At 39.6% G+C, this 21884-nt stretch overlaps 1 protein-coding gene across 1 annotated transcript in view; it reads right to left on the minus strand.

Annotated features, from left to right (window-relative positions):
* The window catches only part of RNGTT (RNA guanylyltransferase and 5'-phosphatase), a 543333-nt gene that overhangs the window by 40001 nt on the left and 481448 nt on the right, over positions 1-21884 (minus strand). The window contains exon 14 of the mRNA XM_073626921.1: positions 15811-15877. Within this exon, the coding sequence (XP_073483022.1) occupies positions 15811-15877 (67 nt within the window). The remainder of the gene's footprint in view (positions 1-15810; positions 15878-21884) is intronic.

Raw genomic sequence — 21884 nt, forward strand, 5'->3', positions numbered from 1 at the left:
AATACAGCAATTGTAATTATTTTATTTACAACAAACTGAACTCTTTTACATGTTTATCTAGATCTAACACTGCACATTACATTTAATTAAGTCACTGGGGTTAAAGCTGGGAATAGACGGCTCAAATCGTGGCTGGTTCGGGAGGTACTGGCTAAAATTCAAACCATGTACTGTATGGGCAGGCTGAATGTAGCTAGTTTGATCAATCGATCAACTTGGGTACAATCAAGCAGCCGGATTTTATATGCGATTATCGCTAGCGCAATAACCACTCTGTTCTCCCGGCAGGGATGGCTTCCCCCGCCGGAAGAACACAATGGCACGGTGGGAGGGAATCAAGCAAGGAAACACACACACAACAAACCAGCAACGAAACACATTTGAAGTGCATATGACCACACTCTGTAGTTAAGTGGTATATACGTACTGTATGATTGCTAGAGTGTTGTAATGTTTGTATAACAAACATCAATAAAGTTTGCATTTTAGACTATTCCCATACACATTACAGAACCTAGGTTTAGTCCCCTCTACCCAAAACTGCTCTGAACATTCAAAGGCATTTTTTTCCAGCAGGTCCACAGATATCAGTAGAAACACAGATTTCCATTCCACAAAACAAAAGCTTTTAACCTCAAAAACAAGCATGACATGATCATCGTAAAAGAAAGCTTAAGTGAAAACATTTTTTTTTAATTCAATTACTCTAAAAAATCAGTATAAGCTCGCTGCACCTTTGACATTTTAAATGGATTTAGTACAGACGAAATTATAAACTTTGTGACTTTGCTGCCAGGAAAAATACACAGTGTTCTCTGTCCTTCAAAACAACATTTTTCACTGGGGAAAATACTTACCAAAGATTTTAAATTATTAGATATTTGCAAAAGTCATGGATTCAATTAAATTAGTTTAGATGCTTTTGGGGGAAAAAATTGAAGGTCATTTTATAAGCAAGGTTGTTTTAGTACAAAGCCAGGAAGTACATACATTTTAACAGTTTTTTCACTGCTAACGGCATTAAGAATTGAATTTGCAGACTTTTCTATTCAGGGTTCTTATAACAATTCCATATTTCCTAAATAGAAGAACAAAACCCCCCCAAAAAAAGACCACATACCATTCAAACACTCCAGAACCAAGAAAACTATTTGAAGAGCTGGTTCATTCTAAAATGTGGAGTCTCCTTTGGGTGGATAATGGTGTGTTGACTGTATACCTGCACCAGATTTATTTATTTTTTTTAAATGGTAAACGTCTTGAAGGGTATCTGTAATAATTGAAAGATTGGATTTGCTACTGCTGGCTCAGGTGGGTACACAAGGGCAGTTATCCTCATCTTTTCTTCACTATTTAGCAAGTCCAGTTAAAGCATGTACATATCAATCATCCTGACACTTGTATGCATGTTTGCTCCAGATTACTGGAACACACACACCTGTGCAAAAAAGTCAGCCATTGTAGAATTCACATATCTATATTGGCAGGTTCCTTTATCTTGCGCTCTTATGCCCCATACACACGGTCGGACTTTGTTCGGACATTCCGACAACAAAATCCTAGGATTTTTTCCGACGGATGTTGGCTCAAACTTGTCTTGCATACACACGGTCACACAAAGTTGTCGGAAAATCCGATCGTTCTGAACGCGGTGACGTAAAACACGTACATCGGGACTATAAACGCGGCAGTGGCCAATAGCTTTCATCTCTTTATTTATTCTGAGCATGCGTGGCACTTTGTCTGTCGGATTTGTGTACACACGATTGGAATTTCTGACAACGGATTTTGTTGTTGGAAAATTTTATATCCTGCTCTCAAACTTTGTGTGTCGGAAAATCCGATGGAAAATGTGCGATGGAGCCTACACATGGTCGGAATTTCCGACAACAAGGTCCTATCACATATTTTCCGTTGGAAAATCCGACCGTGTGTACGGGGCATTACAACTTAGACCTAGGTAGACATTATTACAAATGGGTTTGGGAAAAGGGAGTCTGCCAGCACGGCTTGACAATAACAAACTCTTGTCATAGATATAGATCTTTGCCAATATGTAGTCAAAAACATGTAATGGGCGGTGGATGGCACGCAACACCAATATACTAAAGTCAATGCCTCTAGTTCATTACCTAGAAAGTCATGTATTTTGCAAAGCCCCAGTATGACGTAGATAATGTAATTTGGCACATTAAAAGTTGGTAAAATGATGTGTTCAAGTTTCAGTGATCTCTGCTACACTTGTCCCTATGGCATCTGCTTAATAGATGCTGTTCAGACATCTTTGGAAGGACTGGAATTTTGTATGTGGAAGCAAAGTGTATGTAATCATAAAAAAAGCCCAGATGAATTTGAAACCTTGCTAGGTGGATGGACGTATGATCCAATATTGTAAAAGCACACAAAACCATCTTGCCATTCAGTCCGACCCAACTATTTTGGGATCGAAGCATGAATATTTGTGAAACTGAATAATTAGTTAGAGATTTAGTGTACACAGTGCCTTGCAAAAGTATCTACCCCCTGTGTACGCGCCATAGAGTTGGGCTTTATGGCAGAGTGGCCAGAAGAAAGCCATCTTTCGGCAAAAGACAAAATGGCACGTTTTGCGTTTGCGAAAAGGCATGTGGGAGACTCCCAAAATGTATGAAGGAAGGTGCTCTGGTCTGACGAGACTAAAATTGAAATTTTTGGCCATCAAAGAAAACACTATGTCTGGTGCAAACACATCACATCAACCAAAGAACACCATCCCCACAATGAAACATGGTGGTGGCAGCATCATGCTGTGGGGATGTTTTTCAGCAGTTGGGACTGGGAAACTGGTCAGAGTTGAGGAAAGGATGGATGGTGCTAAATACAGGGATATTCGTGAGCAAAACATGTACCACTCTGTGTGTGATTTGAGGCTAGGACGGGGTTCACCTTCCAGCAGGACAATGACCTCAAACACACTGCTAAAGCAATACTTGAGTGGTTTAAGGGGAAACATGTAAATGTGTTGGAATGGCCTAGTCAAAGCCCAGACCTCAATCCAATAGAAAATCTGTGGTCAGACTTAAAGATTGCTGTTCACAAGTGCAAACCATCCAACTTGAAGGAGCTGGAGCAGTTTTGCAAGAAGGAATGGGGAAAAATCCCAGTGGTAAGATGTGGCAAGCTTTTAGAGACTTATCCAAAGCGACTTGGAGCTGTGATAGCCGAAAAAGGTGGCTATACAAAGTATTGACTTTAGGGGGGTGAAAAGTTATGCACATTGACTTTCTGTTATTTTGTCCTATTTGTTGTTTGCTTCACTAATAAAAAAAAAACATCTTCAAAGTTGCGGGCATGTTCTGTAAATGAAATGATGCAAATCCTCAAACAATCCATGTTAATGCTAGGTTGTGAAGCAACAAAACACGAAAAATGCCAAGAGGGTGAATACTTTTACAAGGCACTGTAGTAAAATAGAGAGAAAAACCTTGTAACTGTGCTAAAAGTGAAAACGTAAGACTATAGTAGCAAGCACACCAACAGATATAAATTGGTCACAACTAATACGCAAAAGTGCTGCACATATACAAGTGCAAATTATAAATTAAAAAAATGGATGAATTCAATTAAATCAATAAATAAAGTCCAGTGACAGTTAAAAGTCCAACAAAGTGGCAAATGTGAACGGTGAGGAATTGTCAGCAAGTGTCCATATATTAATACACCAATGTGTACCTCCACCAAACACTAAATGGCTCTTGCTTACCATAACACTTTGACCCCCTATTAAGAGCAGTCAAAACAAGCTTGTTAAATGGCCAGGCTTCCACCACAAAGCAGCCCACAATCTTCACTTCAGGTCAGGACTCACAGATCACCCTCTGGTTCAACAGTGTATAATAATTAAAAGAAGCGTAACCATAGTGTAAAACTGATAAAAAGTACTTCTCATTTCCTCTGATCGCCGCACAATACATAACCCAGTTATACGCCACTCACTCTCTCTCTGGGACCGTCTTAAGTCCAAGCACTCACTTTAATCTCCTTATAACCCCATGCTCTCCTTTCTACGCAACCCTTCATTCTATCTGGCCTGGACCTCATCCTCCGTCACAAATGGTCCTCCACTAACCTCATCCGAGCCCATACATTTATAACTTCCAATGGCATAAAGCCCTTTCCGACCCTCAGGGAATCAAACGATATTCCAACTTCCGAAATCTTCTGATACCACCAGTTAAAACATTTCTTCACATCCTTAATTCCCAGAGATTCCTTCTGCCTCTCCATATCCTTCTTTGAACAAGCCTGCAACAGTGACCCACACAGGAGGGGCCTAATCTCAACCACCCACACCCAATTGCTTAACACAGGACCCTTCCCTGTCCCTTCCTACACCTCTAAATGGGAAAGAGAATTAGAAATCACAATAGAAGATGTAGACTGGCACCACATATGGCGGGCCACAAAATCCTCCTCCAAAAACATTTTGGCATTGGAAACTAATTACAAAGTCCCTTCCTGTTGGTACTTGGTCCCAGCCAGGATTGCCAAATACGTTCCTCACTACCCCTCCACCTGCTTTAGAGGTTGTTCCGCACAAGGGAACTTCCACCATATTTGGTGGTCATGCCCAGTTGCACAAATTTTTCGGTCCAACCTGTTCAACCTATCCCAACGCCAGTTCAAACTCCTCTTGCAGGTCACAACGGCAGCCAAACAAATCATTGCCAAATCCTGGAAAACTTCTATCCTCTGTCTCCTTGCGGTCAAAAACAAGGTCACACAAGTGATGATCCTTTGGTCCCCTTGGGTGACACACTTTCTCCCACTCAAAGTTGATGAATCCCTCTTATGCCCATAAGAAGCATCCTCTCCAACGTATTTCTTGTCCAACCAGACTGATACAAACTAGAAACACCTGGGACCTCACACCTTCCCTCACCCTTTCCACTCTCCCCCACCCTACTTCCCTACTAATCATCTCCTTCTCCCCTCTTTACCCTATTCTCTCTTCTATATGTTGGCATTCCACAACTCATTTCTATAGTTAAACTTATCACCAGGTCAAGCTTACAGCATTGTTAAACTTTAAGCCAATGTTTCTTAATTATACAGTTTCTTTGCAGTTAACAAATGTATTATACATGTTGGTTTATTGGTTCTTAGTGATTTCATCCCTAGACTGAATAAATTATTTGCCCCTTCCCAAGTGCACGACCTTCTCGCAGCTCGCTGACGCTGGCTATTCTCATGTTTCCAGCACATGTTTAGTCCATACTTGGACATTTGTTTGTCTACACTTTACTGCACATATTTATATACACTTATTCATCCTAATACAACTTCTGACATCTCAGGTAAGGCAAGTTGTCCTCCACCAAGACACAGCGTGTCCCCTAATGGGGTGTCTGGGGGCATTGGACGATGACCCCACCTTCTGCTTAACTCTCGGAATAGACTACATTGTTCCCACATGTTTACTACAAAGGTTCTGCCAATAATATATTTTCATGTGAACCTGTTTACAGTGATCTAATGTATGGTTCTGCCAATAATACACTTTTATGTGAACCTGTTTACAATGATCTAATGTATGGCTAACACAGTTTCTCTTCTGTAATGTCTCTACTGAACCTTTAATAAAAACATTGAACAAGAAAAAAGTACTTCAAATTTATTTAAACCAAGTAACATAGTTAAAAAAAGTAGTAAAGACAGCGCACACATGAATTGTGGCTAGATCCAATAGAGGGGCAGGTATTATTTAATCATTTCTTTAAAATTGCCAAACTAATTATAGAACTCCTGGAGTAAAAATCTAATAAGTACAATATGAAAATATATATAAAAAAACAAAAAAAAAACTGTAAACTCTATTGCCTGTAATGTCATTGCACATATTACCTAAATATATTAACAACATTAAATATTAAGAAAAAAAATACGAAAAGCCTTTTTCAAATTGTTTTTCTTCTTTTAGCAGCTTAGTATTGTTGAAAGAAAGCTATAAGAAGTCATATTTGCAGTTTGTGAGAAGCCATGTGGGGGACACAGCAAACGTGAGGAAGAAGATGCTCTGGTCAGATGAGACCAAAATTGAACTTTTTGGCCTAAAAGCAAAACACTATGTGTGGCGGAAAATTAACACTGCACATCACCCTGAACACACCATCCCCACTGTGAAACATGGTGGTGGCAGCAACATGCTGTGGGGATGCTTTTCAGCAGCAGGGACAGGGAAGCTGGTCAGAGTTGATGAGAAGATGGATGGAGCCAAATACAGGGCAATCTTAAAAGAAAACCTGTTAGAGTCTGCAAAAGACTTGAGACTGGGGTGGAGGTTCACCTTCCAGCAGGACAACGACCCTAAACATACAGCCAGAGCTACAATGGAATGGTTTAGACCAAAGCATATTCATGTGTTAGAATGGCCCAGTCAAAGTCAAGACCTAAATCCAATTGAGAATCAGTGGCAAGACTTGAAAATTGCTGTTCACAGACGCTCCATCCAATCTGACAGCTTGAGATATTTTGCAAAGAAGAATGGGCAAAAAAGTCACTGTCTAGATGTGCAAAGCTGGCAGAGACATCCCCAAAAATCTTGCAACTGCAATTGTAGTGAATGATGGTTCTACAGAGTATTGACTCAGGGGGGGCTGAATACAAATGCACACCACACTTTTCACATATTTATTGGTAAAAAATGTTGAAAACCTGTTAGCATTTTCCTTCCACTTCAGGATTATGTGCCACTTTGTGTTGGTCCATCACATAAAATCCCAATCAAATACATTTACGTTTTTGGTTGTAACATGACAAAGTGGAGAAAATTTCACGGAGTATGAATACTTTTTCAAGGCACTGTATCATGAGACTAGTTCTTCAACCTGCTCCTGCCTTGTCTGTACACCTTGTACCCTACTGCCTTGTATGTGCTCTCCTTATTCCTGATTCCCAGGCCTGGCTCCTCCTTCCTGACTGTTTCTTGCACCTTTACTTTTACTCTGTTGATCAGCGCTCCCCTTTTGTCTGTATATATTGTATTATAGTTAGTTAGATTTTTGGTCAATTAGTTAGGTTGCTAGTTAGGTATTTTGTCACTTGATTTATGGTTAATTTAGATCTTCATGTATTGTGTTTTCTGGTGTTATTGTGTCCTGTTCCACTGTTAAAAAATTTACTTTAAAGTGGTTGTAAAGGCTAAGGCACCTTTCGCATGATTGTTTCGATCAGGTCCACCTGTCAATTTTTCTGGCAGACCCGATTGGACGGTCTATTGTGTCCTTTTACATCCATCTACCTCGCATTAAGGTTGAAAACCTTTTAGGTGCAGCTCCCCCTGCCCTCCTAAATACTTAACCAAGTCCGATCTCGGTCTCAGAATGTGTTCATGAATGAAATTATTATCGTATTAACAACTTTGTGAAAAAAAAATTATTATTATTTTTCGCATTTCCCTAAAACTTTCTTCAAAAGACTCACCATGCCTCAAAAAAATCATATAAAATTCATGAAGGTACAGTGTTTTATGACTGGGCAATTCTCATTCACTCTGACAGCAGTGAAAACTGAAAAATGGCCTTGGCAAGAAGAGGTTTTAACATTCCAGGCTTCAAGTAGTTACAATTAATACTCTAGCTCCACTTTTAAAAAAATGGCCTCATCAACATACAATATTTTAAAAAACCACATAAGAAATGAAAACCCTTAAATAAAACCACTGAAACTTTTAATTACTCAGTTATAATAAGAACAAAAAAAAAGGCAGCAAAGGGGTTGACTGTCCAAAGAAATTGCATTTAGAATTAAAGCTGATCATGGAAGTTTTTTATTTACGCTAATGCAGAGAATGCATTAAGGTAAAAACCTTTAGCCTTTACAACCATCTATCTACAATCTACCTATGCTGTTTGTCGGTTTTACAGCTTCCAATTCAATGGCAGGTGGCTATCTTAACCAAAATCCCTCTTACTGGTGCTTTAAACTGTCTCAAAATCAAACACCAATCTTAGTTATAAACTTCACCCACTCTATCCAATATAAAAAGAAAAAAAAAGGTTTGTGTGTGTTTGGCTGGATTTTCACTCTTATGTAATTTCTAACAATATTTAAAATTAAATTTACTTGTATATCTCCTATTTCTTCTAAAATGTTTGAAAGTTGTCACAATGGTGTTGATTTACTAAAACTAGAGAGTGCAAAATCTGGTGCAGCTCTGCATAGAAACCAATCAGCTTCTAACTTCAGCTTGTTCAATTAAGCTTTGACAAAAAAAAAACCTGAAAGCCCACTGGTTCCTATACAGAGTTGCACCAGATTTTGCACTCTCCAGTTTTATTAAATCAACCCCATGAGTCAATTTAGATAAGCTAAAAAAAAAAGGCTTAAAACATAGGATAGAATGGCACATTAAATCAAATTGTGTATGAAAAAACAGAGTCGACTCATTGAAAATGTTTCATATTTGAATGGCTACAAGGTAATGCCATAATGGTATAAATGCACTTTAATAAATAAGAGTTACTCCCTAAAGAAAAACAGCAGCTGTTGCAAAGAGAAAACATACGGCTCGGTTAGAAAGCAGATGACCTGTGTGATCAAGTGCAGAATCTAGCACAAAGTGACTTCAAGGTTATCCTGCAGAATAAAACAACATGTGCAGAATAGTGCTACTGTATAGGAAAAGCAATTTAACCCCTTTAGATCTGCGCTATAGCCGAATGACGGCTACAGTGCGGACCTACTTTGCCGGGAGGGCGTCAATAGTAATCCTCCCGTGTTCGAGGGGCCTGCGCGCCCCCTGCAGGGTGCGCGTGGTCTGCTCTGTGATTAGTGAGTCTATGAGACTCGCTGGATCACAGATTGGAGTAAGGGGTCAATCCCGACCCCTTACCACGTGATCAGCTGTCAGCCAATGACATTTGATCATGTGATGCAAACGGTAATCGGCTATTTTTTCTCCTCACGCTGATAGTGTGAAGAGAAAAAAAAAAAGAAAGATCACCGGCGGCTGTCAGAGGGACATTGGTCCCTATCAAGGAGATTAGCTGCCAGCTCATCTGTGCCCACCTACCAGTGCCCACCAGCGCCACCTACCAGTGCCCACAGTGCCACCTATCAATGTCACCAATCGGTGCCTCATCAACAGTGCTGCCCATCAGTGTCACCTACCAGAGCCCATCAGTGCCGCCTTATCTGTGGCCATTAGTGCCGCCTTATCTGTGGCCAACAATGCCGCCTTATTTGTGGCCATCAGTGCCGCCTTATCTGTGCCCATCAGTACCACTTTATCTGTCCCCATCAGTGCTGCCTTATCAGCCTATCAGTGCCACCTCATCAGCGCATATCAATGAAGGAGAAAAATTACCTGTTTGCAAAATTTTATAACAAACTATGAAACATGATTTTTTTTTTTTCAAAATTTTCTGTCTTTCTTGTTTGTTTAGCAAAAAATAAAAACCCCCAGTGGTGATTAAATACCACCAAAAGAAAGCTCTATTTGTGGGGAAAAATTATATAAATTTAATTTGCGTACAGTGTTGCATGACCGCGCAATTGTCATTCAAAGAGTGACAGCGCTGAAAGCTGAAAATTGGTCTGGGCAGGAGGGGGGTTTAAGTGCCCAGTTGATTTTTTGTCCTTTATTCTTTGGAGAAAGATACTTCAACTGCCTATAGGGATTGTATAAAGAGTCAATTTTCAATGCAGAACAAAAAAGAAAAAAAACTATGGGTTTTATATTTTGCTGAACCATTCAAGAACAGTAGCTGTGAAAATGGGAGCTCTGCACAAGCCATGAGTGGTAAGAGCAAGGAGATGAAGCTATACTATATATAATCATCCTTCACCCTTGTAATCTATGGCCTTATTTACATGATACCTGGCAGTCACTGTGTCTGATAGCTTTCTATTCCTTTACTCATCAATCTTTTTGAATGGTAAAGACATCTGTGTTCTTTCCAAACTGCCTTTCCATTTCTGAAACAGCAATTATTCTGGTAGGGTGTCATTCCTATCACTGCATCCTGATGTACTATAGTGTTGGTACTAGACTGTAATTTACCAGATATATTTCCAGATATATATCAGTGAATGATTACTCTGGGTATTGTCACCTCCCTACAAATCAGAACAGTTTTCACTGACATTCTTTTTGTTGTTACAGTGTACTATTGACAAAAAAGGCCTTGCATGATGAAAAACAATGTGGCTGCAACTGCTTAGAGAGTGTTAGCTGGAGTCAGGTTTTAATTTGATTATTACTTAGGTAAAGTCCATATAAATCCACTTGTCCATCTAATGCCCTGTACACATGATCGGATATTCCGACAACAAAACCATGGATTTTTTCCGACGGATGTTGGCTCAAACTTGTCTTACATACACACGGTCACACAAATCTTGACGGAAATTCCGAACGTTAAGAACGTGGTGATGGACAATACGTACGACGAGCCAAGAAAAAGGAAATTCAATAGCCAGTGCGGCTCTTCTGCTTGATTCTGAGCATGCGTGGAACTTTCTGCGTTGGAATTGTGTACACACGATCTGAATTTACGACAACAGATTTTGTTGTCGGAAAATTTGAGATCCAGAGCTCAAATTTTGTGCGACGGAAATTCCGATGGAAAATATCCGATGGAGCCTACACACGGTCGGAATTTCCGACAACCAGCTCCAATCGAACATTTTCCATCGGAAAATCCTAACGTGTGTACGGGGCATAACACTACCCAGGCTGACAGTTCTACGGTTCAAAGGAGGCTATATTGCTCCTCCATAGAAAGAGTGGATGAGTGACAGAAAGTATATTACTGGCCAGTTACTTCACCAAATACACGTTAACTCCTGTTTCCTTGTTTTACCATATTACTTCTGCTGTACATTTAGGAACAGTAGAGTGCTGGGGATTTATTTCTGATGTGCTGATTTTGATCATTAATCACAATGATCATAAATGTAAACATCACCTGTGTTTACATCTGAGAATCCGCCCCTTCTTGTGACAAGAGAAGAAGGATTTCCAAATGAAGGGAGCAGCAGCGACAGCAGCAGATTCAAACATGTGGGGTTATATATAATTGTGGGATTTGTTTTTCAACCCTTTCACTCCCCTTTTTTCCTGTACATCTCATCTCCATGCTGTCTCAATATTACTTTAATGTTAACCACTTCAATATCAGACATTTTCAACCCCTTCCTGACCAGGCATTTTTTTTTTTGAGACAGATAAAACTTTCTTTTGGTGGTATTTAATCACCACTTTTTTTTTTTTGCTATAAAAACGAATACTAAAAATGTTGAAAAAAAACAACACATTTTTCTTTTGCAAATATATTTTCTTTATAAATATTTTGCAAAATATATGCTACATTTCTTTGGTAAAAATAATGCAAATTGGTTTATATAATTTAGTCTGTGTGATAACTACAAATTATGGTATCTACAGTATCTCACAAAAGTGAGTATATCGCTCACATTTTTAAAATATTTTATTATATCTTTTCATGTGACAACACTGAAGAAATGTCACTTTGAGACAATGTAAAGTAGTGAGTGTACAGCTTGTATAACAGTGTAAATTTGCTGTCCCCTCAAAATAACTCAACACACAGCCATTAATGTCTAAACCGCTAGCAACAAAAGTGAGTACACCCCTAAGTGAAACTGTCCAAATTGGGCCCAAAGTGTCAATATTTTGTAAAAAGAAGAAAGTGACCATTCGCATAACTAAATATCAATGGCATGCTTCCATCCCCGGTTAATATATAAAAGGAAAAAAGAGGGGCAAGTGGGACTTTAAATTAAGCATGTCAATTGAAAGTATAATGATGAATACATTCTTGCCAGTCATCAGGGGTAGGCTGCAAAATTTAACTGAGAAAAACAAAGGAATATCATAAATATTGATACATGTGGAACCTCAGGCTAATAGAGAAAATTATATCCAAAGTGTCTACTTTAAATAGAAAAGCTACTTACAAAATAGCCCAAAAATCAAGGAGAGTTACCAGCAATGGGATCTATTAGAGTGTGAGATATAACACATGTGAAAAAAATGTGTACTTAGGTGCATCTTGACTTTGACTGGGCCAGATGCAGCTAAGTACACATTTCTTTTAGTCATTATTTTCCATCCATTCAACACGTTCAAACTTAGATTCACTTTCTTTGACACATCCCAATTTTTCTTCACTTTTTCGCAGATTTTCCCCATTTACAACCCATCGATCAGTATATTGAGGGCTCAGGAATCTGTCGGCTGTGGTTTCTCCTGGCCCACCCTCCAATCACTTTGGGAGGATGGTCGGTACCCTGCCTCAACCCCGGTTGAGACGGTTATATCTCACACCTTAATAGATCCCATTGCTGGTAACTCTCCTTGATTTTTGGGCTATTTTGTAAGTAGCTTTTCTATTTAGAGTAGACAATTTGGACAATTTTGATATAATTTTCTCTATTAGCCTGAGGTTCCACATGTATCAATATTTATGATATTCCTTTGTTTTTCTCAGTTAAATTATGCATCCCACCCCTGATGACTGGCAAGAAGCCAAGAAACGCGTCGGGTTCTCAAACTAAGGATGCCCTATCAAGCCTAATTTTATTCCTGATATTCATTCAATTTTTTTTGAGTTTTTTTCTCATTTCATGCGATTTTGTGATTTTGATTGGCGATTTTAATTCATGTATTTCTGTTATGAACTGCATTTATGTATGTCCATTGATTTGTTTGCACTACTGAGTCTTTAATGATTGTTACTGCCAAATATGCTTATATATCAATTCATGCGACTATGTTTGTATCTATACTACTTTATTGGTACTGTATGCATCAAAATCATGGACTACCCTTAGGGGTTATTGACTATAAATTAAATCCAATCATTTTACCTACTCATATGTATTCATTATTATACTTTCAATTGACATGCTTCATTTAAAGTCCCACTTGCCCCCTTTTTTTCCTGTCAATATTTTGTGTGGCCACCATTATTTTCCAGCACTGCCTTAACTCGCTTGGGCATGGAGTTCACCAGAGCTTCACAGGTTGCCACAGGAGTCCTCCTACACTCCTCCATGACGACATTACAGAGCTGGTGGATGTTAGAGACCTTGCGCTCCTCCACCTTCCGTTTGAGGATGCACCACAGATGCTCAATAGGGTTCAGGTCTGGAGACATGCTTGGACAGTGCATCAGATTTATCCTCAGCTTGTTTAGCAAGGCAGTGGTCGTCTTGGAGGTTTTGTTTGGGGTCGTTATGTTGGAATACTGCCCTGCGGCCCAGTCACTGAAGGAAGGGATCGTGCTCTGCTTCAGTATGTCACAGTACATGTTGGCATTCATGGTTCCCTCAATGAACTGTAGCTCCCCAGTGCCGGCAGCACTCATCCAGCCCCAGACCATGACACTCCCACCACCATGCTTGACTGTAGGCAAGACACACTTGTCTTTGTCCTGCTCGCCTGGTTGCCGCCACACACGCTTGACACCATCTGAACCAAATATGTTTACCTTGGTCTCATCAGATCACAGCACATGGTTCCAGTAATCCATGTCCTTAGTCTGCTTGTTTTCAGCAAACTGTTTGCAGGCTTTGTGCATCATCTTTGGAAGAGGCTTCCTTCTGGGACGACAGCCATGCAGACCAATTTGATGCAGTGTGTGGCGTATGGTCTGAGCACTGACAGGCTGACCCCCCCTTCAACCTCTGCAGCAATGCTGTCAGCACTCATACGTCTATTTCCCAAAGACAACCTCTGGATATGATGCTGAGCATGTGCACTCAACTTTGGTTGATCAAGGCGAGGCCTGTTCTGAGTGGAAACTGTCCTGTTAAACCGCTGTATGGTCTTGGCCACCGTGCTGCAGCTCAATTTCAGGGTCTTGGCGATCTTCTTATATCCTAGGCCATCTTTATGTAGAGCAGCAATTTTTTTTTTCAGATCCTCAGAGAGTTTTTTGCCATGAGGTGCCATGTTGAACTTCCAGCGACCAGTATGAGAGAGCGAGAACACCAAATTTAACACACCTGAGACCTTGTAACACTAACGAGTCACATGACACTGGGGAGGGAAAATGGCTAATTGGTCCCAATTTGCACTTTTTCACTTAGGGGTGTACTCACTTTTGTTGCCAGCGGTTTAAATATTAATGGCTGTGTGCCAAGTTATTTTGAGGGGACAGCAAATTTACACTGTTATACAAGCTGTACACTCACTACTTTACATTGTAGCAAAGTGTAATTTCTTCAGTGTTGTCACATGAAAAGATATAATAAAATATTTACAAAAATGTGAGGGGTGTAATCAATTTCGTGAGATACTGTATATTTGAAAACATCCTGAAGTGCTGACTGCCTATCAAATTCCTTGAGTCCCTATAATGACAGTACAAATACCCCCAAATGACTCCTTTTTGTGAATTAGACACACTAAGGTATTAAGAGGCATGGAGTTTTTTGAACTTGTAATTTTTTGAAAAATAAAGAAATTAAATAAAAAAAAAATATTTTCCACAATTCTTTTTTACACACTGTCATCAAAGCAGAATAGCATCATCATATGACTGGTATGTCCTTGATCAGAAATACTGACTGGTGAACGTATGTAGGAAAAAATAAGGAAAAACATTTAATCTGTCTTTTTTTTTTTTTTTTTACATACTGTGACCAGAGCAGTACAGTGTTACCATAGTGACACCATACTACTTTGGAGGGGTGATCAGGATTTTTTTTTTACACTATGATTGCATATAACAGTAATGATCACTGTTATACATTGTTGGTAAGGTTTACTAAAGGCATTTGTGTGTGTGTAGAAAAATCATTTCCCATATCCCCTTAGATTGTTTTCGCCAAGATGCACGTCCAAGAGTCTTTTAAAACTATCCATACTTCCTGCTGACACCACTGATTATGGAAGAGAGTTCCACATTCTTACCACCCTGACAGTGAAAAACCCCCTACGCAGCTTAAGGTTAAACCGCTTCTCTTTCAGTCCCATCGTGTGGCCCCGTGTCCTCTTACACTCCCTGGGACTGAAAAGGTTCATACTTACACTGGCATCATCGTTGAGATATTTGTATATCGCTATCATATCTCCTCTCAAGCGTCTCTTCTCCAGGGAGATTAGGCAATCATTTTTATGAATGGCATCCATTCATTGCCAGTGTGTACTGTTGTGATAGCTGTATTTGTCCAGGGCTATTACATGGAACAGATACACTGTGAATGGCCCTTCCTGTACCATGTGATCACTGTGACCAATCACATAGATAATCACAAGTACACAATGAATGGCTATAAATGAACGTATAACTGACATGTGATCGCTGCGATTGGTCAGCCAGGTACAACGATCTGTCAACTGCTGTGTCCGGTGGACACAGCGGGTGACGAGTCGAGCCACAGCATGGCCACAAGAGTACACAGGAGGCCCGTAACTGGGAGGACATCATTTGATGTCCTCCCAGGATTGAAAATATCTCCCACACCAAAAAAAAAGCTCTTAAAAAAAATGCACAGGATTCATATGGGCACAGAGTGGCATGACATCACTGAAAACTGAAACATGGACTGGTAATGAAGGGATAATACAGGCTGGTACTAAAGTGGTTAAACATTATGCAGGACCCTCCTTTATGACCAGTAGGTTTCAGAGGGAGAGGTAGGATCTATATATGTGCTAGACTGGATCATGTCTGCTTACCAGAAATCAAAGTAGTCAAAACTACAGTACAAACAGTAAGCATTTGAAGTTATTTTTCTAAAACAATCTTTATGTTACTGAAGAGCAAGAAACATTCTAAACATAACAGAAAAACTTACCTTTATCTGTGAAAAAGGGCGCTCATATTTTCCAACATAGAGTAATCCAACATTCTGAGTCAAAAGGCTGAATCAGAAAAGAAAAGATAGAAGTTACTTTTACTACATTATATACATGAATACTCATGTATATAGTACATACATTAATTAATGGTACGCCAGTCGAAAGTCAAGATGTAACAGATAATGGGTAAAGTATGTTGTGAAATGTAAAAAATTATTACTAAAGTAACAAAAAAAATAAGGGACTGGACAGCCTTTTGTGCCAAATGCTGTTTTTGCAGCTCCTTGTTCTATTGTGCAGGGTCTCACAAATGAACACGGTACCAAATTTTACTATGAACTTTCAAATTCAACTTAATCAGAAATATTAATACTTTAATTATGAGCACCCTGTACATATATTTACAGTTTTTTCGTCAATAACTGTACAGAGTAACTTTAAACTTATGTTCTACATATGTAATCCAAGACTAATTGAAAGAAAAACAAGTGGAACACCAGACAAATACACGGCTCAACCAAACAAAATAACCAGGAGGGTGGCCAATGTGTGCAGCATCTTGTATACAGGAGGTATGGTGTTGACATAATTTCCATTTAAAACAGTGAGGGAAAAAAGTATTTGATCCCCTGCTGATTTTATACGTTTTTCCCACTGACAAAGAAATGATCAGTCTATAATTTTAACGGTAGGTTTATTTTAAGGCCTCATGCACACTGGACATTATTAAAAAAATTTTTAAAAAGGCAGTAACGTTAGCTGTAGAAAGATGTAGCTGTAGAGTGAGTTTTGCAGCGTTTTTGTAGTAGCGTTTTTCAGCCTTTATTTTTTTTAGCTGTAACGTTTAGCTTTTTTAGCAAACCTATACTCCCATAAATGCTTATGGCTCAAAAATGCTGCTAAACGTTAAATAGCTGCATTCTTAAGCTGGTTTCAGCTTTTTTCAGAGTAAGCATTTTTACAGCTGAAAAACTCCTCTCAAAACCCGCTAAATTCTGTGTTTTTTTTTTTTTTACCAGCTAGAAAACGTCCCTACCAAAAACTGTTTATAACAACATAAGTTTGCATGGACACATAGGATAATATGCTGGGGAGTTTATGGACTGCAGAAAAAAACGTCTGAAGCCAAAAACAGCAGCTTTAAAACATGTCCAGTGTGCATGAGGCCTAACAGTGAGAGACAGAATAACAACAAAAATATCCAGAAAAACGCATGTCAAAAAAAGTTATAAATTGATTTGCATCTTAATGAGTGAAATAATTATTTGATCCCCTTATTAATCAGCAAGATTTCTGGATGTCCAGGTGTCTTCTATACAGGTAATGAGCTGAGATTAGGAGCACTCCTAACCCCTTCCTGACTGGCGCACGCCGATGTACGTCGGCAGAATGGCATGGCTGGGCAAATGGACTTACAGGTACGTCCATTTGAATTCCCCGCCGTGCCACTGCGGCCGGGAACTCCATGAGTCGGGTCGCAGGTCCCGCGGACTCGATTGCAGCGGGGATACCCGCGATCGCCTCATGGAGAAGACGAACAGGGAGATGCTGATGTAAACAGCATCTCCCCGTTCTGCCTAGTGACAAGTGTCACTGATCTCTGCTCCCTGTCATCGGAAGCAGTGATCAGTGTAGTGACACTGCTAGCCCATCCCCCCTACAGTTAGTAATCACTCCCTAGTACTGACTTAACCCCTCCCCGCCCCCTAGTGGTTAACCCCTTCACTACCAGTGTCATTTACACAGGAATCAGTGCATTTTTATAGCACTGATTGCTGTATAAATGACAATGGTCCCAAAAATGTGTCAAAAATGTCTGTCATGTCCGCCATAATGTCGCAGTCACAATAAAAATTGCTAATCGCCACCATTACTAGTAAAAAAAAAAAATTATTAATAAAAATGCCATAAAACTATCCCCTATTTTGTAAACGCTATAACTTTTGCGCAAACCAATCAATAAACGCTTATTGCGATTTTTTTTTACCAAAAATATGTAGAAGAATATGATCGGCCTAAACTGAGGAAAAAAAATGTTTTTTTATATATTTTTGGGGGATATTTATTATAGCAAAATGTAAAAAATAATGCGTTTTTTCAAAATTGTCGCTCTTATTTTGTTTATAGTGCAAAAAATAAAAATGGCAGAGGCGATCAAATATCACCAAAAAAAAGCTCTATTTGTGGGGGGAAAAAAAAGACGTCAATTTTTTTTGGCAGACATGTCGCGCGACTGCGCAATTGTCAGTTAAAGCGACGCAGCGCCGAATTGCAAAAAACACTCTGGTCAGGAAGTGGGTAAAATCTTCCAGGGCTGAAGCGGTTAAAAGGAGTGCTCTTAATCTCAGCTTGTTACCTGTATAAAAGACACCTGTCCACAGAAGCAATCAGATTCCAATCTCTCCACCATGGCCAAGACCAAAGAGCTATCCAAGGATGTCAGGGACAAGATTGCAGACCTACACAAGGCTGGAAAAGGCTACAAGACCATCGCCAAGCAGCTTGATGAGAGGGTGACAACAGTTGGTGCAGTTATTCGCTAATGAAAGAAACACAAAATAACTGTCAATCTCCCTCGATCTGGGGCTCCATGAAAGATCTCACCTTGTGGAATTTCAATGATCATGAGAATGGTGAGGAATCAGCTCAGAACTATATGGGAGAATCTTGTCAATGATCTCAAGGCAGCTGGGACCATTTAGTCACCAAGAAAACAGTAACACACTACACCGCAAAAAAAAAATGAAATTCTGCAACACCCCCAAGGTCCCCCCCCACTCAAGAAAGCACATGTACAGGCCTGTCTGAAGTTTGCTAATGAACATCTGAAAGATTCAAAGGAGAATTGGGTGAAAGTGTTGTGGTCGGGTGAGACCAAAATCGAGCTCTTTGGCATCAACTCAACTTGCCCTGTTTGGAGCAGAAGGAATTCTGCCTATGACCCCAAGAACACCATCAAATATGGTAGTGGAAACATTATGCTTTGGGGGTGTTTTTCTGCTAAGGGGACAGGTCAACTTCACCGCATCAAAAGGGACGATGGACGAGGCCATGTACCGTCAAATCCTGGGTAAGAAACTCCTTCCACGATCCACTTTCAACGCCCTGGCTGAGGGATGAGTATTGCAGCATGACAATAACCCAAAACACACGGCCAAGGCAACAAAAGATTGGCTCAAGAAGAAGCACATTGAAGTCCTGGAGTGGCCTAGCCAGACTCTAGACCTTAATCCCATAGAAAATACGCAGAGGAAGCTGAAAGTTCGAGTTACCAAACGTCAGCCTCTAAACCTTAATGACTTGGAGAGGATCTGCAAAAAGGAATCGGACAAAATCCCTCCTGAGATGTGTGCAAACCTGGTGGCCAACTACAAGAAACGTCTGACCTCTGTGATTGCCAATGAGGGTTTTGCCACTAAGTACTAAGTCATGTTTTGCGAAGGGGTCAAATAATTATTTCACTTATTAAAATGCAAATCAATTTATAACTTTTTAAAAAATGTGTTTTCCTGGATTTTGCTGTTATTCTGTCTCTCACTTAAAATATTCCTACCATTAAAATTATAGACTGATCATTTCTTTGTCACTGGGAAAAGGTACAAAACCAGCAGAGAATCAAATACTTTTTTCCCTGACTGTATATGTAAATTGTGACATTTCCAGTAGAAGCTTTGTCTGGCCCTGCCCACAAGGGGTAACCCTTCTTCATGCTTCAAAATGATAGGTGACATTCAGAGATCCAGGGCAGAGTGATCTTTACAGGAAAAGATTGAGATCTGCATGTAATTTCAGCAACAAATATCTCTGGCTCGACTAATGTTTATGATGTATTTTCTTTACTAGAGCCTCTATGTGTGCTAAGCTTGAACTGTCCACCACTGTGACAAGTTTTGCTTTAAGGTCAAGCAAGTAAGATAGGTACTGTTGCAGAACACTCATGGCTATGTTCAGTATCAAATAACTACTACTACTACTACAGTTCTCAATAAGAATTTCTACTGTTACCTGAACCACAGTGCTTTAAATAAGGATGCATTAGTGCATGACCTGCAAACACCTCCAAGTGTCATTTATCATAAATTCACTGGCAGTCAGAGAATTGATGAATTACACCATCAACCTGCAGGTGTTAAGAGAACAAAACAATGATACCTCTAAAACACAGAGAGAATATTTTGGCAGTTTTGGCACCATAGATTTTATCTGGGGTGCCTGTAAATGCACGGTATGCATATTTTTGCACCCAAAAAGCTCCTTTCCTCCTCTTGCCCAGCCTAAGATAAAATGCCTGAAGCTTTATACAACCACAATTCCAAAAAAGTTGGGATGCTTTGTAAAATCTACCTAAAACAGAATGCAATGATTTGCACATTTCACCAATCTATATTTTTATTCACAATAGAAAATGTACCATTTTAGGAAAAAATAATAATAATTGATCACAGCAATATGTCTCAAATGATTTGGGACAGGGACATGTTTACATCCCCTCTTCGTTCAACAACACTCTGTAAATGTCTGGGAACTGAGGAAACCAGTTACTCAAGTTTTGGGAGAGGAAAGTTGCCCCATTTTTGTAGGTAGGATTCTAACTGCTCAACAGTCCTGGGTCGTCTTTGTTGTGCAAAAGCATTATGTGATTTGCATTGTCCTGCTGAAATATGCAAGGCCTTCCCTGAAAAAAAAAGTAATCTGGATGGGAGCATATGTGGCAATAAAACATTGATATATCTTATAGAATTGATGGGACCTTTTCAGATGTGGAAGCTGCCCATTCCATTTGCACTAGTGCAACCTCATACAATCAGTATGCAGGCTTTTGAACTCAGAACAGATAACAAGCTGGGAGGTCTCTCTCCTCTTTCTGGAGGGTGTGGCACACATGGTTGCCAAAAAGAATGTCAATTTTAAATTCTTCTGACCACAGAAAAGTTTTCAACAGACCGGCAGTGTTTCTGGATTTGGTTCAGATTTCTCCAAATTCTTGGAATCTTTTGAGGATATTGAATACTGTAGATGTTGATATATTTAAAGTCTTTTGCAATTTTCGTTGAGGAACATTACTCTGAAATTGACAATTTTTAGACACTACTTTTCACACATTGGTGAACGTCTGCCCATCTTTACTTATGAGACACGCTCTCTAAGATACTCTTTTTAAACCTGTCACGGAACCCCGTCACACTCAGCTTGAGTGCTTCCATCAGTATACAGCTTCCTCCAGTCTGAACATCAGAGATTAGATATTATAGCCGCCCGTACAACACCAGCCGACACTAGCTTGAAGGAACATGGAAAGTTTATTGGACAAGGATACAGGCTTTTTATACATTTGAAAAGTATGTCAGTTCCCCCATATACCCAAATATTTACCCAAAACATCACACAATGGGTTAGATAACAAGGTAGGGTTGACTCATGGCTACACTCCCCTCCTCTAGCAACTACTAGCTAACAATGATAAAATTAACATGCTAATTAATGCAGCCCTTAAACCAGCCCAGGTGAACAGACTGCCCAGCAACAAGGGTAAAGCAGAGTACATTATACATTATCCTAAGTATAAACACGTTACACCTTATTAAACAGACAATAGCAGGAGACCCCAGTAGCAGACTGTCTCCTACCTACAATAGCCTGAGGCAAAGCTCATACAATGTTCCATCATTCTGATACACTGGAATTAATGTATCATAGATTTCTTGAGTGATATTGTTGATAAATATTACTGTCCCATCTGCAGTAATCCAAACCACGTTCTCAGTGTCCATTAAGTGGTGGTCCATCATTAGAGAATGATCTGCTCTCTCCCTGGGCCATAGTCAGTGGGTAAGAGGCTTGCTCCTAGTCCTTTCCAGAAGCCCCTATTTTGGTTAGGTCTGTCACAAAACTCAATCATGTTACCAAGCTGTTGCCAAATAACCTATTTAGTCGTAAAATGTTCTTGCAGCTCTTCAGTGTTAGTACACATGTAGTTTGCCAGTTTTTTGTTGCCCTGAGATGTGTTGCTGCCATCAATTTCAAAACTAACTTCTTCTTAAAATGGTGCATTTACCCTTTAAACATTTGA

The sequence above is a fragment of the Aquarana catesbeiana genome, linkage group LG04 (assembly GCF_042186555.1).
Source record: "Aquarana catesbeiana isolate 2022-GZ linkage group LG04, ASM4218655v1, whole genome shotgun sequence".
NCBI classification, from domain to species: domain Eukaryota; kingdom Metazoa; phylum Chordata; class Amphibia; order Anura; family Ranidae; genus Aquarana; species Aquarana catesbeiana.